The 18,294-nt window shown below is 40.7% G+C and overlaps 1 protein-coding gene across 1 annotated transcript in view; it reads right to left on the reverse strand.

The window, feature by feature from the left end:
- The window catches only part of Fam49a (family with sequence similarity 49 member A), a 103,193-nt gene that overhangs the window by 13,348 nt on the left and 71,551 nt on the right, over positions 1-18,294 (reverse strand). Inside the window, exons 3-4 of the mRNA XM_028772214.1 lie at positions 16,114-16,193; positions 78-199 (exon numbers count right to left, since the gene is read on the reverse strand). Coding sequence (XP_028628047.1) covers positions 78-199; positions 16,114-16,183 — 192 coding nt within the window. The 5' untranslated portion in view covers positions 16,184-16,193. The remainder of the gene's footprint in view (positions 1-77; positions 200-16,113; positions 16,194-18,294) is intronic.

An 18,294-nucleotide genomic window follows, 5' to 3' on the forward strand; every position in this document is an offset into this window, starting at 1 on the left:
TCTCTCAGTGTGCGTGTGTGTAAGTTCTTTCCTTCTCCTTGAAGGGTTTAGTCAATTCAATATTATCATTGACTTACATCTCGAATCTCTGGTCCTGCACCTTTGTAAGCCTGTAAGTCTGTGAGGATGCTTTCGGAATCTTGGAGGACAGCACTGATCTGGTTCCATATCTCTCGCTCTCCTTCTGTAGGCTGGGCATCTAAGTGACAGAGAAACCAAGAGAAACAGAGGATGCTGTTTACAAAAAGCTCTCAGAGGCCATAAACAATCTCTGTTGTCAGTTCTTCCTGCAGCTTTGGAAGTCACCATGTAACATTACAAGCTGTTAGGAATGGAAAATGAATACAACTTCTGTTCAGGACTTAGTTCACAGTACTCAACAATAAACCTAGTATGATCGGATCATTCTAAGTGTTCATTTATTAACTGACTTATACAAAATGCATTTCTGTACACCTTGTGTGTACTTTGGGTAACAGGAGGAGTAAACGTATGTTGTTTGAGGAGCCAATTTCCTTTTAATGACATTTTAAAAAATTGGATATTTTATTTATTTACATTTCAAATGTTGTCCCTTTTCCCGGTTTCCTCTCTGCAAACCCCTATCTCATCCCCCCTTTCTCTGCTTCTATGAGTGTGCTCCCCTACCTACCTATTTTAATGACCTTCTCATTGAGTTCATTCTTCCTTAAGACTATCATTCTCATTGTGGTAAAAATACATAATATAAAATGTACCACTTTAGCCATTTTCAAGTGTAGAGAGCAGGTGCACCGATAAAGGTGTGAATTCTCCCCACTATGCAGCTCCATGGCTCTCCTGACCTTGTAAAGCTAAAACACTGTGTAGTGCATGCTTTTTAACAGGAAAAAATGTGGGATATTTCCATCATTGAAAACCTGCAGACTTGAGTATAGATACAAAAAAGGAGTCCATTTTATACATCTTTCTTTTATTTTACACTATTTATCTATTTTTATATTTATTCACATTTATATTATGTGTTTACATGTTTATATATTCATATTACATATATTGTTTTTATATATTTACCTACATATTTTTGCATACACATCAACCTTAAGGCTCACATAATTTGGAACTGGCATGATAATATTTATATTGTATATACTAAATCAACCTAAAAGCTCATATAATTTGATGACTCAGCAGGTAAAGGCACCTGCAGCCAAGCCTAATGACCTGAGTTTAATTCCCTGGAACTGCAGAGTGGAAGAGGAGAGCCAACTCCTGAAAATTGACCTCTGACCCCCACATGTATGTTATGGCACACTTTCTCCCAAATAAATTAATTTCATCATCATCATCATCATCATCATCATCATCATCATCTTGGGTGATTAACCCTTGAGGGCATGGCAGCAGCATATCATTTCAGAATGCTGACATACAGAAAGCACCAAGACATCCTAATATATTTATACATCCCATATAAGACCCCCAAAATGCGTAGAGTCTCTTGGGTATTCATCAGTTCAAGAAAATACTCTCAGAAAAGAAAATCCAGGAAAGTAAGAGAGGCTAGTCTGAAAGAAGAACGCGGCCCACAGGAGTAGAATAGGTAGGATGTTTGCACAAGAGTTCCTGAGCAAAGATGCATTGGGAGTTCTCTGTCAAAAGGCCTCTTCTGCTAATCTTTGGTCTTTATTGTGTTATCCACAGACCGTGTTTACCTTCACATAAACAAAGGCAGCATTCTGAGAGCCACAAAGTGCTGTCCAAGTTCTACAACCGGTTCTCACTCTCTGGCATCTCTAGAGCTCATGCAGGTTCTTACCCCCAAAAGCAGTGGGAAGAGGCTGACAGTAAAACATGGCTCTCACTGCCCTCAGAATTGCCATGGATCAAGCCAGTTTCTGTAAAAATGATGCCACTGCTCCGGGAGAGAGGGCCACACATCAGGTCATACAACTGTTTCCAGGTATTTAAATCCTGAGAGACAGAATGCTGTCAGCAGATTTCACTAACAGAGTGACAAGGTCAGAGTTGTATGAAGCCTGACATTTCTCTGACCCAACCTCCATTTTATTTAATCTTTCTACAATACAAAGGGCAAACGCTCCAAATGTGTGAAGTGTACTAGTCACTAGCGGGACTCAGGGATGTCAGGAATAGATTCACAAGCAGCTGATGGTAAAGCGAGCCCTGGCTGAGTGTGTGAGCAGACTGAGCACCAGGGAAGAGTTGATACCAGATAAGCCCAGAAAAGCTGCAGTCAAGCTCGTGAGGAATGATACCCGCAGCGACTTGAGTTTCGGCTTAGTTTATTCAACAGGTCTTGCCACAGACAGAGAAATTGGTGGTTTCCATGGAAATCGACAAAAAGAAAATCTGTATACTAAGAGAGGGCTAGTTGGGAAGAACAAAGGGGGCTAACGGCAATGGGAGAGGATAAGGAAAGATAATGGGGGTGATATGATCATAGTACATAGTGGGTACTATGTGTGAAGCTGACATAATAAAAAGAGCAGTAACATCTGACAATAAAACAGAAAATTATAAACCCTCATGGGATTTCTGGACATGGGGAAAAATATTTTCTAGAGACAAAACAATGTCACTTAGGGAATGAGGCTGTTCTAGGTCCATGCGGGTTAGGGAATGATGAATGTGCTTGGGAAGGAACTGGAGAAGGCAGACGTCTAGAATGGTGGCCAAGGTGAGAGACAGAAGGAGGTACATCCACAAGGAGGGGACAGGGCATTCAGGGGCTGGTGACTGGAAGAAACACAGCAGGGCCATGAGGGGAAGAAGTATAGGGAGAGGTCAGAGGCTGACCTAGGACACCACAGGGAAAACACCTGATTTCTCCTGTCTCTCAGAACCCTTTGTTTCCCACAAATACTAGGTAAATATCATCAGGTCTGATGTTTCCCATAGTTTGAACCACTTCATATGTTATCCTTTCTTGCTTCCCCAAGGTTTCCTCAAAGCAATAGGGATATCATCAAGAGGGATATCATATCCATGAGCTGGGAAGCCTGTCACTGCTGAGAGCATGTCAGGAACAAAATCCAAAGAATGGCTGGAAGTTTCCACATTTCAATAGTGTCAGGGAAGAAAACACAAGAAAAAACAACCAACTAAACCAGACCAGACCAAACCAACCAACCAAACAAACAAACAAAAACAAAACAAAAATAAATACCTACAAAGCAAATAGAAATGAACCACTCAGGAGTGGAGAGATGGCTTAGTGGTTACGAGCACTGGCTGTTCCTCCAGAGGACCTAGGTTTGATTCCCGGCGCCCACACAGTGGCTAATTATCATCTGTAACTCCAGTTCCAATGCATGTGATGTCCTCTTTGGTTCCTTGGGCATCCCGCACATACATGGTGTAGTGGGATATTTTCCCCACAACATTTACAATAAACTCAGTAATTTGGGAGGATCTAATGTGAGAGGAGTAAGGAGTAGGAAGAGGAGGAGCAGGAGGAGAACAGAGATGTAGGAGCCATGGAGGACCACGCATGTATTGAGAGCAGTCCTGGGTAACAACTTACATCATAAGGTTAGATATTGGGACACACCTCTAATTGTGTGGGCTTCTTGTTATTTGAACATTACCAAATATATAAAGCTACTGGATAATCTTTAAACATTAGAGTCTCATGTCTACTGGGTACCACAAGGATGGCAGGATGGCCTGGGCTCAGCCAAGCATTGTGGAGACAGCATAGTAGATTGGCAGAGCAATCTCCTATGCTGGCGACTCATGGATGCCTGGGCCAGTGTTTCTGGCTGGCCTTTTCTAGCTGTGGCACGCGTGTGGCCTCTGGCCGTGGAACATGGTGGCAGAGCTAAGTGGAGCCACCACCACTTAGCCCAAGAAATAGCCATTTTAATATATTACATTAACAACATGGTACAGAAACATACATGCAGTCAAAACATCCATACATATGAAATTAAAATAAGGAACAATAGAAAAGCAAAACAAAACAAAGGAAAAAAAAACCAAGAAACACTTACTTACTCAAATTCAGGATCATACTGTGTATATATAAGGTTAAAAAAAAAAAAACAAAAAACAACAACAAAAACCTAAACCCAAAACTCCAGATGATGGATTTAGAGAAGGAACAAGCAAAATAAAGTCTGTGTCCAAGATTCTGAAGGTTTAGATAATTCAACAGAATTACACAACTCTTTGTGAAAGAAGGTCACCTTAAAAGGCGACACAAGATGTGTTGATCTCCCATCACATGGTCCCATCATAACAAGTCACCAAGGAAGAGTCTCATATGAAACAGAATTAAAACTAAATGGGCTATCAGAGAACAGATAAAACCCAAAAAGCATCCTGTTGTTGATCGCCCGAACACAAAAAGAGAAAGCTTTCACACCACTTTGTAGAAAATAGAGGAATTTCTTAAGTGCTTTCAAAATAAACACCCTATAGACTAGTCTCCAAGTGGCACTGCAGCTGGAGACAGCCTGCCCCTGTCTCCATGGTACGTGAAGTGACACTTTCTTATATAAACTGACATGAACATTCTTGTGACCACAAAGTATTTGCTTGAGTGGCTTGGGGGTAGGGTGGGATGGTATCCTTTCTACATCACAGGAGGTGGATTTGGGGTGCTGGGCGAGGCCTTTCTACCTGATAGAGCTGCTCTCTTGGCAGCTGGAGTATGTGTAAACCTTCAGTCCCCAGCCTCCTTCTCTGGGAATCCAGTCTCTTTGGTAGTAGCCCTGGAGTCCCATTAGGAATGTTTGCATAGTCCTGTTTAGGAGATGGGATGGAGAAACCTTTCACCAGGGTTTAGAGGTGTGTTGGCCCATTCTCTGCCATAATTTGTTAGTCTCACAGGAAGGATACATGATTTCTTCCACCTTCCCTGTTACGGAATTGAAGTCATCTCTTCCCCCAGCCAACATTTAGGCCCTCAGTCCTCCATGCCTTCTGGGCTAGAAGGAGGAATATTTTCAAGGGATTCAAATCACCAGTGTGGCTAGCTTCTCCAGTGCAGAATGACAGCTGAGAGAACTCTAACCTCAGGTATGTCCCAACTTCTGACATCGTGACAATGTTGTCACCTAAAAAGGTGTATGGACTATGCTTGCATGCTGCATGTATCTTTCTTAATGTCCATCTCATTATGTAAGAGGGGAAGGAACTGTGTAATGCCAAGTGACATTTAACATTGTCCCAAACCCCTATGGAATCCCATGATTCTTACTACTTCTATCCCACAGTTAAAAAAAAGTCAGATAGAATTAATGAGAATTTTATCCATTATAAATAGGACTCTGATCATATTTGTTTTACTTAATTGCATATTTCCTTGCCTGGTTAGCATATAATATATGCCCATGAACATGTGCTGTAAGAATGATTTGTGTATACTTTTCATATGTATTAGGATGACTTTTTTTGAGACAGCTCATATGTTTCAAGCTAGTCTTGAACATATATATATATATAAAGAGAGACATATATAGTGACATCTATCTATCTATCTATCTATCTATCTATCTATCTATCTATCTATCTACATATCTTTCTAATGATTGTCTTGAATTTCTGATCATCCACTTCTGCCTCCCAAGTGCTAGGATTACAAGTCTCTGCCACATACCTGGTAATTCTGGGGACAGAACTCAAGGCTTCAGGAATGTTAGGCAAGCTCTCTACCAACTGAGCTATACCCCCAGCTCAGCTGCTTGTCTTTGAGTTCTGAGCTCTGGATACAGGGTTTACACATTTATCTTCACTACTCTTACGATATCATATCTCATGGAGATCCTCAATACACGAGTGAGAAATCAGTGGGGAAATGTGCCAGGTGACGGAATGTGGATGTGAGGAAGCAATGGAATAAAGGCTCCATCCCCAAGCCAGAGTCTGCCGAACAGCAGACTCTGTGCCGAACACAGTTCCTTCTGTGTCTGTCACTAAGGCATCCATATTCACCTGGGACCGAACTGACTCTCCCCTTCAACACTTGTGCTTAAATTTCCCTTTGCTCAATGTAGCTGGCATGCTACTGGGGCATCTGGTCTGCCTGGGAGAATGAAACGCTTCCAAAAGTCTACTGTTAAGGTCCTGTAACTGCCCCACCTTGCTTTCTGGGACAATTCTGTGGGAGGACTGGGATACTCTTCCAGCACTCTCCATATTCAAACTCAACTGTTGACCAGATTTTAAGTTTATTGCATTTTTCAGATGTCATGAAATGACATCTAGAAAAGGACCCTGAAGAATTAGTGGTGGAAAAGGTTACTGTGTTTAATCTTCTGGTAACCTTGAGAGCATTTGCTAAGTGAATAGCAACTCTGAACTATGTTCTTTGCTTTTCTATTTTTAACATAAAGCTTGACATTTTATGAAAAGGTACACATGCACACACACTTACCACAATCATGTACATGTACATAACAGATGTACATATTCACATATACATACATGCACATACATATTCACACATACATAAACACACATGCAACTACACATTCACATCCACACATGGACATCACTACTCGCGATGGCATTGGGCCCTTATTTCCAGTCGCAGTCAATGAATTTTTTTGGTGATGTTTCTTCTAAGACTGACATTCTAAATGTCTAATCATCTTCAATTATTTTAGTGAACTGAGAAGAATAGCTACATGAAGTGAAGGCTCATCCTGTCTGACAATGGAGCTGTAAAAGTCCTTGTGATTTACACAGGCAATTTCAGAAACCAATACTCCTAGGAGGCCTGGAACACCTGTATCCTGGCCATTATCCAGGCGATGATTTAAGGCTCATTTTGGACTCACTGCTGTGGAAAGTGTGGAAACAGATCATATACACCGTGACCTTACACACTCATGTTTGTTGTCAAGAACTCACTGAATTCCACGTGTCTACAATTTTTAATAGATAAACCGCCTTTTTATCAGTTAAGATGAAGGATATTAATTTTGTTCTTGGGAAGGGAACATACCGACCTCTCCTCCTTTGGCTGTAATTGCTAGTGCTGATGCATGTTAACTGCCAATGTTTTGGGTGTCACTAGAGGCTTGGTGGAAGGTATCCCTGTGAAGGACTGATACTTTGTTCAAAGCAGAATGCTTGGCATTCCTCTGTGCTAATGGGGAAGGAAGTAGCTGCCTTTGTTTGTCAGAGAGATTTTCAGTAAAGCTACCACAGGGAACAACAACAGGCCTCAAACTAGAGAGAGGCTGTCAAAGCAAAAGACCTTATCTCTATAAATCAGCCAAGGCCTCATCCTGTCTTCAAAGGCAGCAGGGACAAGCACTCCCTTTCCCCACAGCCTACTTTAGTCCTGTAAGGACAATCTGACATAGAAGCAAATTAACCTAAAATAATCTGAGGAGAAGACACAATTTATGAGATGTCTTTGGTCTTGAAGGCAGCCCTGGCATTTCATCATGTGGATGTATGACTATCTCTGTGCCCCGATGACTGCTGGGTAAACACTGGAGCGAGGAACAGCAGAAAGGATTTGCCCAAAGCCATAAATTAAATCTGCAGCCCCTCTTCCCACCCACTTCCTCACTCTCATAACTCCTCCTGCCTTCTGAATAAACTAAGAGACATAAATAATTACCTGGTGTTAAATTTGGGGATGTCTAATGGTAATAACCTATAGCAAGATACTGTTTACGGAAGCAGCACGAAATTGCAAAAGTCCATTGGAAAATGTAAGTGGGACCACGCTGACACATTTGTTTGGACAGGACATTAGTCATCACACACTACAGCCCAAAGATCTTTCCATGGAACAATCACCCCAGGGACTGAACAGGGCTGGGTGGATGAAGGATAGTGAAGGGTTGTCTATTTTGCCACACTGAGATCCCTAGGTGGAGACGGTACTTTAAGGCTGTTTTGAGATCAAATCCTTTACCAACTTAACACTCAGTGAATACCACCCTCAGGGCAAGCCAGCTAACCTCTCTAAGCTCCAGATTAGATCTCAGGACTAGAAAGGGAAGTTAATAATAGCCCTGTCTGTTTCCTACCTGAAGGGATGTAGGGGAAATTTAGACAAGGCTAAAGGGCTTAGAAAGATGAAGTGCTAGAATACTGTAGAATAAAAAAAAAATCTGTGTTTGTATATACATAAGAATGCATGTGTGTTCAGGTGTGTGTAAGCATGGGCAATATGCACAGAGGCCAGAAGACAACCTCAGTGACAGTCCTTATTTGCACCTTGTTAGAGAGAGTATCTCTTGTTGCTTCCATTGTGTACACAGGCTGGCCAGCTTGTGAGCTTCCAGGGATTCCTGTGTCTTTACTTCCCATCTCCAGCTGAGGAACACGGGTTCCAGACATGCATTACTAATCCAGCTTTACTTGAGTTTGGAGGATGCAAATTCAAGTCCTCACACTTGCATGACAAATACTTTACCCTGCAAACCATTTCTCCAGGCCCCGTGAGAGCACCTTTGTCCTTGAGGACTTACGTTGGATCCATAAACTGCCTTGCAGTGTTCTTCTTTTTTTTTTTTATTTTTAATTTTTTCCTTTGTCAAGTAAAAGACATTTGGACAAGGAAAAGACATTTTGTCATCTAATAAAAAAAAATGTTCCCCCTCTTCCAGATTCTTCAGCCTCCTCTGAGCCACTTTAGCAGATGCAAAATTGGCAGATGACAGGTGAAAGAAGAGATCAGTTGTGGCAGGAAGTGAACCCAAGTCCTCAAAGGGACCCCAGATGACAGGCTAAGCTGATACACACCATTGTTCCCAAGAAGAGGAGCTGAAACCTTCTTTAAGTACAGTGATAGGGTGATTTTTATAATTTCCTTAGTAATCACTTACTATACACCACTGTTATTTTTCTCTGGATTAATTTACGAGACATGAATTTGTCCCACAGGAACATCAATTTTTAGAGACTTATCTTTAATTTTTAATTATATAGGTGTGTGTATAGGGTGGCGGTGGTGGCGTATATGCACTTGTGTGCAGGTGCCCTTGGATGCTAGAGGCACTGCTTTCCTCTAGAGAGTAATTACATGGAGTTATGAGCCACCCAGTGTTGGTGCATGCAATTAAACATGGGTCTTCTGCGAGAAACGATGTGTGTTCTTTGCTGCAGAACCTCTTCTCCAGCTCCTCCATTGTATTTAGATACTCACTATTAAAGAGTATTTCTTTAGCCTAATTTAAGACATGTTCTTCTGGATAGCATAGCACAGTATTTGATCTCTGTTTGAGATGTACCTAATTCCTGTACTATTGTCTTTGTTCTGCTCATATCTTATTTTCCCAATGAAATAAAAAAAACGTCATCAAGAAGGGATCAAGTCCCTCTACTACTCTCATAATAATATGGAACACTTTATCTTCACAGGTCTCTTTGCCCCCCAGCAAGAACTCACCATTATAGCTGCAGCCTCCTTAAAAATGGGAGGATTCTTTGCATATGGCCACTCAGCTAGGATCCACCAAAACGGCTGAAATTATACTTCATGCTCAACAAGATGGCAGACACAGGATGAGGCAACAGTGTAAGACTTGATTTTCTATAAATCTTCGTCTCAAGAAAATGAACACTAGTGATGAGGTTAATATAAAGCAGCAGCAGAAACCTACATTGTTCAATTGTTGACAGTGTGTCACACAGTGCCTGAACCAACACTACATCACAGACTGCAGCTTCTGTGTCTGCCTCCCCTACCAGACTGCAAGATCTTCAGTCAGTTCCAGCACGACTCAGAGTAGCTGGTACCCAGAGTACCTTTCAAGATTGCTTGAAAACCTGGATTGTAATAACTGTAAGACAGTCATTCTGCTTCCATTTAAAGTGAACAGAGAAGGAAAAGTCTGCACAAATATAAGTAGAGGGGTATTCAGCTTTAATAAAGATATCCTCCAATAGACACAAATGTGAATGATGTCATATTCTTTGAAGTAAGCCAGTCACAGAAAGATGCACACCTTGTGATATCACTTAGGAAAAAGTACATAAAACTGTCAACTGATAGGTGTAGAGTATAGAGTAGCATCAGGAGCATGGGGGTGGGGTGGGGTGGGCAACATAGCTGTTACTTAGCAGAGATGAAGCTCCTGTTATTCAAAATGAGTCTATTCTAGTTGTAGGATGCAAGGATTTGCCTAGTTAAAAACAGTGTATTGTACATTTAAAAATCTGGTACGATGATACAACTCATGGTAGAACAAAATACCAAAAAAATTAAAAGTAATTAAATCTATGTGTGAATCAGTTTCAGTCTTGATTAGTCAAAAGCCTGTTAAATTTTCAGTTTGAGGAAATCAAGGAAACCTCACTGAGCTAACTCCATATCCAAGAACACAAAGATTCATGTTAATTGTGTTGTGTAGAAATTCATAGCTGTAACAAATTTTCATACTGTTATGGAAACAAATCACAGTCACAAAGAATATTGCTTTCTTTCTAATGAAGAGAACAAGTAACGTAGTGTAAAAGCTATGCCTTTGTGATTTTTATTGTAAGAGCTGAGGCTGTGTGTTGACTGAAATATAACCTTAAAAGTAAGACAGCTGTTCTAGACAATGGGGCAAACAGATGCTTTCAGGCTTAGCAGAGGGGAGGCAAGAATAGGCAAAAATAGGAAGATTCCACAAATGCAGGTAGCAAGCAAATAATGAAATATTCACATGTTTAAACCATGTACAGATACTGTTCTGGAAGCCAAGAAATCCTAAGAGTTCATGGCAAATTGGAAATTGGTGTCATCTTGCCAGCATGGCACCATAAACCCAATGCTGACAAGAAAAATTGAGAGCAGGGTATAAGACATAAGAAGATACCCTGGCTGTGGAGCCCTGGATCTACCTGAAGGTACAGTGGAAAGCTCAGGTTTTAAATACTCCCACACTCTGCATCCCATGAGATGCAGTGACCATCCATGGGAACATTCTGTGGGATCATTGGAGCCAAGACATGTGACCTCCTTAAGCATAATCAAGATGCAGTTTCTATAGGAGTCAACATGAGGGAAATGGGGCTGATTCAGCAAGGCAGGGAACAACCATCTACAAGACACCACCAGAACAGCTGGTCTGTCTATATTATAGCATGTTTCAGTAATTGGCATCTCTTATTGATTACTAATATTTCATTGAGTGGATACCATATTTTATTTGTCTATTCATTGGTTCATGAGTATTTGGGTTTTATTTTTGAGCTATTATGAATAATGTCACATGTAGTACTCAAATACAGGTTTATGTATATGTTTTCATTTTATTGAACATACATAGCAACAGTCCAATAATATGGTAACTTGAACTTTAACCTTGAGGCACTTCCAAATGACTTTTAAAGCTGAACTACCATTTTACAGCCCTACTTGCCTGAGGACTCTAATTTCTTCATAATCTCATCAGGACTTCTATCATCTCCATTTTGATGACACCCACCCTAATGAGCATTCTTTCATGGTAGTTCTACCTTGGATTTCTTTCCTAGTTAATGATACTGAATATTCCTTTCCCATGGATACGTATCTTTGTTGAAGAAATGTCTGCTCAGATCTCAGAGCAACCTTTGATAGATCAAATTGTTTACTGGTAGACAAACATTTCTTTCCAAGTGAGTTGTTCCTGAATAATAGTTTAAGATAGTTAATAATTGTTGTTATTGTTTTTATTATTATAATTATTATGTGTTGATGTTGTCATTGGTTTGGGGGTATGTGTGTATATATGAGTGTGTGTTTGTGTGTTTGAGACAGAGTGTTACTTTGTAACTTAGACTGTCCATAAACTTACTATATAAAGTCTCAATTTGCCTCAAACTCACAGTATTCCTTCTAACTCCTGAGTTCTAAGGTCATAGTTATATAACCACTATGTCTTGCTAAGCTACTTGAACTTCTACTCTCTTGGAGAATTTCACTCAAAACTCAAAAGCTTGCTTGCTGTAGCTTCCCTGGTACCAGACACAATGGTGGCTAACTGGATTACTAGTTAAAGAGAGTTACCAAACTTGCTGAGTATCAGAAACACCCAGAACAGATCCTTACAGACTAGACCACTGAGTCAGATCTTGGGGGTGAAGCTTAGCTGCCTCTATAAAAGACAGCTCCTTGGATGTTTCTAATCACTGTAGTATGCATATTACTGTAACCACTTATGTGCCTGTTGCCAACCTTGGCCACTGTGGAGGCTCCAACTGAGCAACTGCTGTAAGGTGTCAGGCATTCTTCTTGCACATTGTCCTTCAAACCATCACTCACTGAAACAATATTCATTCATCTTTCCCACCACACCCCTGCCTCCTGACTTTCAAAGAGGAAATGGAGGCATAGTGAGGAGGGGGAAGAGAGAGAGAGAAGAGAGGAGAGAGAGAGAAAGAGAGAGAGAGAGAGAGGGAGAGAGAGAGAGAGAGAGAGGAAGAAGAGGGAGGGAAGGGGAGGGAGGGAGAGGGAGAAAAGGATGAAAGAAACAATGAAAAAAAGATATGGAGGGTCTGTAGAAAAATATGAGCATAAAGTGGAGAACTCACTGCAAAGGTCAGCAGGAATTTAAATCAGATCTTTGTCACCGAGGAGCCCAAGGACAGATGTATCTAATTTTGAATTATGTTTTGACCCAGCTTAATTATGTCTCTTTGACCCAGTTCAATTATATTCCATCACTGACTTCAAAAAGAATCTTCGACACGGAAAGTAGACGTGCTAAATTCATTTAAGCTGTTACTACATGTTGCTCAGCCTGCCTTCCTCTCTCCACACCTCACTCATTAACTCTTTATCACCCAGCTTCTAGATAGAAAGCAACAAGTCCCAGATGTTCTTGCCCAAGGTGACATTTGACTACTCAACCATCGTCTCCCATTTAAACTGTTCTTTTCTTCAACCTCTGGGTGTCTGTATTTGGACCCATTTGCATTTCCTATGTTCTCCCTGGTGCCTAGATTTGGCCTATTGCGTTCTCCTTTTACAAGACCATCATCTACTCCTGATGCTCATGTGGCACTCAGAACCCCTGCTCAACTTAAGGCTAGTTGCTGTGTCAAGAAACAGTAGGGATCAGGCTCTTACCCCAGGAATCTTGACATAGTAGAATATCTACTATGGCATCTTTCCAGGATCTTGTCCCCACTCACGTCCCTTTCGGTGTAGGGCCTGAAGTTCTCTCATCTGTTGTCCCATTTCCTGAAGAGATTTTTAGCTCTTCTGTCTGGATGTGAGATCTCAGTATAGGCCTCCTGCCTTGGTTTAACAACTGTACTCATCAACATCTAATCCAACCAGCCTTCCATTCAAGCCTCTCACCCTCCCCTTTTCCTCAACAGGCTTTTGGTGCTCTGTCTAAACCGAGCTTCTTGCTGTTCTTCAAACACATCCTTTCTATTCTAATCTCTGTACCTTTCATCACACTGTTTCCATCTGTTGGAAAACTCCTCACCCCATCTGTGCCTGCAGAAAAACTTGTCATTCTTTAAAGCCCATTGAAATGCCACCTGTTGCAATATGCATTCTATTCCTTCTATGGTCCTCCAATTCTAGAACAACATGCAAATTCCAGTCCCTTCTGTCCTCCTGTGGCATGTTCTGCCTTTCTACATCTCTAGAATGCCTTCAAGTAAATGTCTATCTAGTTTAACACGTCCATTCTCATTTAGCTCCATATTCTGCTACTGTATGGCTGACACGGATGTCATATTATACTCGGCATACCCTTTCTTGATTGGCCTGCAACCCACAGACTCAAGGGAAAATCCTTCCTAAAATCACGTTCCATCTCTCTAACCCATCATTGTTCTTTCTTGAAACCTTTGTAAGAAATAGTACAATTAAGCCAAGGATGATGGTGGTGCATTCCTTTAATACCAGTACTTGGGAAGCAGAAGCAGGTCGATCTCTGAGTTAGTCCTAGGTCTACAGAGCCAGATCCAGGACAGCTAAGGCTAAATAGAGAAACCCTGTCTCAGGTAGGGGATGGGAGGACAGGGATATTTAGGATAAAGAGAATGTGTTTGTTTCTTTGTTTTGCATTTTCATGAGGTGTGTTTAGTTTGGTGAGGAATAAGACACATTTTTCATAGTGAGGAATAGAATGATGGTAGGGTACTTCAAAGAAGCTGCTGTAATGAGCATTTGGAGACAAAAAAGTAGTGGGGGGAAGAGCTACAGGGACCCACATTCCCATATCACCTTCTTAATCATTCCCTGTTCAACCTCAGCTCAGCTAAGTACTCTCCTAGAGTTTAGAGAAATAAAACTAACCTTTCAGAAAAATGCAAAAGTAGTTTTGATTTATTTTCTACATGGAAAAAGAAGCAGAAATTTGTATATTTCTCTAAATTCATATGTTATTTCTAGGTTACATTTAGAGTTCTAAAAGAAAGCATCAGGCACAGAGATCCAGTGCTTTTTACCTTGTCTTGAAAAAAAATTGTAATATCTGTAAAGAGAGTGTTTATATTGTGGACATCAAATTTCAGTCTCCCCAAATATATAATTTAGCTCCCAAGATTTTTCCTTAAATAGTAAAAGAGTGTCCAAAGCACGCATCTGAGCAGATCAGAGTGTAGTTACCTTAGGGAAAGGAACTTAGTCCCCTCCATCTCACCCTTCCTGCTAGGCAGGAGGGTGGGGCTTTCCAAAGCAAATCTCTGAGCCCAAGGGAGGAGCGGTTGGAAACAACTGTTTTAAATCCTTGCAGGTGTTATTTGTACTCTTTCAATGTTCTGAAGATTAACCCTGACAAGTAACTCAACATTTGTGGCACTGCAGAGAGCCAGAAAATCAAGACAATTAGACAAACAGTGGTGGCCACCGAATTCTAGCAGGTAGCTGGGAGGCAGAGCAGATGCCTGTGGCATTTAGGCTTCCCAGCAAGAAAGGACATGGGATTACTCTGGGTTTGAAGACTGTGAATGGAGTCTTTACCATTACCTTTAACTACTGTATACATTGAATTAAATAATGCAAAATGCATGTTATAAAAATGGAAAAGAACAGTTAAAGTTAAAGTAACAAAGTAAGGTGGTTAAGATTATAGACAATTTATTAAAGGTTACTATTGATGAATCTCACTTTAACAATGACATAATCACACATGTGCACACACACACACACACACACACACACACACATACAGACAAAGACTTCAGAAGAATCACAGGTAAATTCACCTCTTGAGCTGAAATCCTTATCAAACCAAGTGGAAATGAGACCATGTCAAACCTAACCAAGTCAAAAGATAACAGTAGGGAGGAACTGAGTTAGATCAGAAGTGAATTACATTTCAGAAAACATGACTAAGGGTTTAGTTAATCAGAATTCATGAGTTCGGGAGATGTTTTCAAGGACAGCACACAACTCCTGTAGAGAGCTGTCATTGTACAACTTGGAAAGGTCTTCTAGGATTAAACTAGTAAAACTGTTAGAAAGTTTAACCTATATGTAAAGATGTTCTAACCTTTTTTAAAATATAAATACATGACAAATTAAAGTTTCAAACAAGTTAAAGCTGGCAGCAGATGTGAATACAAAAGAGATATCCAGCTTCCCTCGCTATTGCGGGTGGTAGTTTAAAACAAGAAGACTAGCCCCATGACCAGAATCCATATTAAAAAAAATAGATAGGAGAATTCTAAGTTGTGCCAAGTTGACAATAAAAATCCGGACAATAACCTTTTGGACAAAATGCAATGTACATATAAAAAAATCCCGAAATAATTTTATACAATCATATAATACATAAAATAGACAGCGATGATAAGAAATAAGTCTGGTTTCCGGTGGTGGTCACCTTTTTTCCTTACATGTAGAGTGATATTTAATGCTAAGCCATGTCATATAATGTACTTGCCATTTTTCTTTGGAATGTGGACTAGTACTACTTACCAAATCTTAGGGAATATTCACAATAAGATTTATGTATATCCCACCAAAGCCAATTCTTTTGAAATCAAAGAAAATCATGGACCAATTAAAATAAGCCTTCCTTAAGTGTCTAAAAAATCATAAAGAAATGGTGGAGGAAAACGGATTAGAAACAACGTCAGGAAGAAATACATAGTACCGTTTGGATTTGGTTTGAGGCTCATCTAGAATCTCTATAATTTCCCTATGAACAGGCTACAAAGCAAGGACATAGTTTTCGTTATTGTACTATAGTGCTTGGGACTTACTTTCAAAATCCAGGAAGAAGTGTGGATAATTCTCAATTTCCCGGGTCAGGACTTTGAGCAAGTTTCCCATGCCAGCAAACCTAGGGAAGACAACACAATAGCAAACACCATCAGGAATGTGAAAAGCTGACTCAGAACCGGCACCTCACAGCTCATCCCTGAGCTTCTGGGTGATAAGTGTCTCGGAGGTGGGTCTTCCCAAAGCACGGCAGTGATGGAAGTGTGTGTCACGAGCCTCTGGAGAACACACTTGCACCCCGCATCACATTCACTAAAGAATATGAAGTGAGTATCCTCTTAGCAATTAAGCATCTTTGAAACATAATTTGGCTATATCTCTATAAAATGTTCCCTTTTCCTTTTACAAGCTCCGTAACCATATACCTGATACTTCTGCCTCACTTTGTTTCCTGCTGGCATAGAACACATCATTGGACGAGTATGACAGACAAGGTGTCATTAAAATATCTGCCATTATTAAAATAATGGCCAGGGTTTCTCTTTTTTTTCTTCTCTCTTGTGTTCTTTTAGTTTTTTCTTCCATGCCTTCCTTCCTTTCTTCCTTTTCCCCCCTCCTACCATCTCTCTGACTTGCTAGGTAGGCTAGATTTCCAAGGTCTTGCTGTCCAGTCCAGATTGTCCCTGAACTCAGGCTCTTCCCACCTTAGTCTTCCAAATGCTGAGGCTCCAGGGGGTAAGTTGCTGTGCCTAGCATACATTTCCTAACGTTTGTGAGAAAGAGTTCAGGAAACAGATTTAGGGTTCCAGGGACTCTCTTGATGCGTATAAGAAGCAAGATTTTTCAAATTGTAACCTCTAGACAAGTTACAAGTTTTCTTTATTTGATGTTTCAACAATAAAACACTACTACATAAAAATACAGAACTGTGAAGCTTCGGTCGGGTAAGATGGCTCAGGAACGCAAAGGCACTTGCTGCTACGCCTGCCAACCCGAGTTCGATTCCCAGACCCTACACAGTAAAAGGAAAAAAATCAGCTCCGCTTGCTAAGGTGTCACCCGACTTCTACATATGAGGGCATGCATACCCACAGAGACACCAAAATAACAGTGAACACCATTTTAAAAGATACGAAAGTCATATTATCAAGAAAGCCACTCTCAGTGAGACAGCAGCCCAAGGGGCTGGGGATTTGGCACAGGGATTAAGGAGGCTTCATTGCTCTTGCAGAGGACATGTTTTGAGCTCCCGTATCCACATGGTGACTCACAACTGTCTGTAACTCCAGTTCCAGGGAATCTGAGGTCCTCTTTGAACTTCCATGGCTACCAGGCATGCATATGTTATATACATATATACACACAGGCAAAACACTCATCCACATAAAATAATAGCATAAATAAAACTAAAAAATAAATGTTTTTTAAAGAAAGGAATAGTAGCCTCAGACATGTACAAGTGCAGGTAAAACCACGAGAGAAATACACTCTGCTTTGTATCTACTGCCCTCAACCTAAAATGGAGAGAATGGGTACAAGTTCCTTTTTGAAGTGAACAGCAAACTTTCTACAGCTCTCAGTCCTAGACGTTAACTGTCCTCCGGGGAGGCCACTCACCCACACATCCCATTCATTCAACGTATTTATGGGGCTGAAAGCAGGTCAGGGCCTGAGCTCTTTACAAGGTCTTCATCTACTTCTGCTTTATAGATGATGATGGTACTTAGTGTCATTATCACCACCATCATGATTATCCTAACAGCCTTCAGACACACTCAGGATTTTCTCCTGGAAGATGGGTTTGGTAGGGTGCATGCAGTTCTCCAGAGAAGACCAGTGGAGGAATGCCCTATAATTCTCTCTTCTGAAGAAACATTTTCCTTATCCTTCCTGCCATTCTGATTTTCATCCCCTGCCTCTACCACATTTCCTGTGAAAATACATCTGAGCAAGCCCCATGAACCACAAACTCTGCCAGATGTAAAGCTCAAGATTGGTACAGTCCATTCTGCACAAGGCAGTATTCTCAAGTCCTCTTAGACCTAAATTTAATGAGCAATTCCAGTTCTTACAGGAAGATGATTCATTTAATAGTAGGCTGGCTTTTGTACCTAATAATTTAATGGAAGTTAAATATTATTAACTTCCCTACTTTGCTGTGGTGAATATATCTCAGATTCACCTTCCCCCTGAACTCCTGTTTTATACAGGATTGTCCTGCC

This window comes from Grammomys surdaster, unplaced genomic scaffold (assembly GCF_004785775.1).
Source record: "Grammomys surdaster isolate TR1022 unplaced genomic scaffold, NIH_TR_1.0 212, whole genome shotgun sequence".
In the NCBI taxonomy this organism is placed as follows: Eukaryota; Metazoa; Chordata; class Mammalia; order Rodentia; family Muridae; genus Grammomys; species Grammomys surdaster.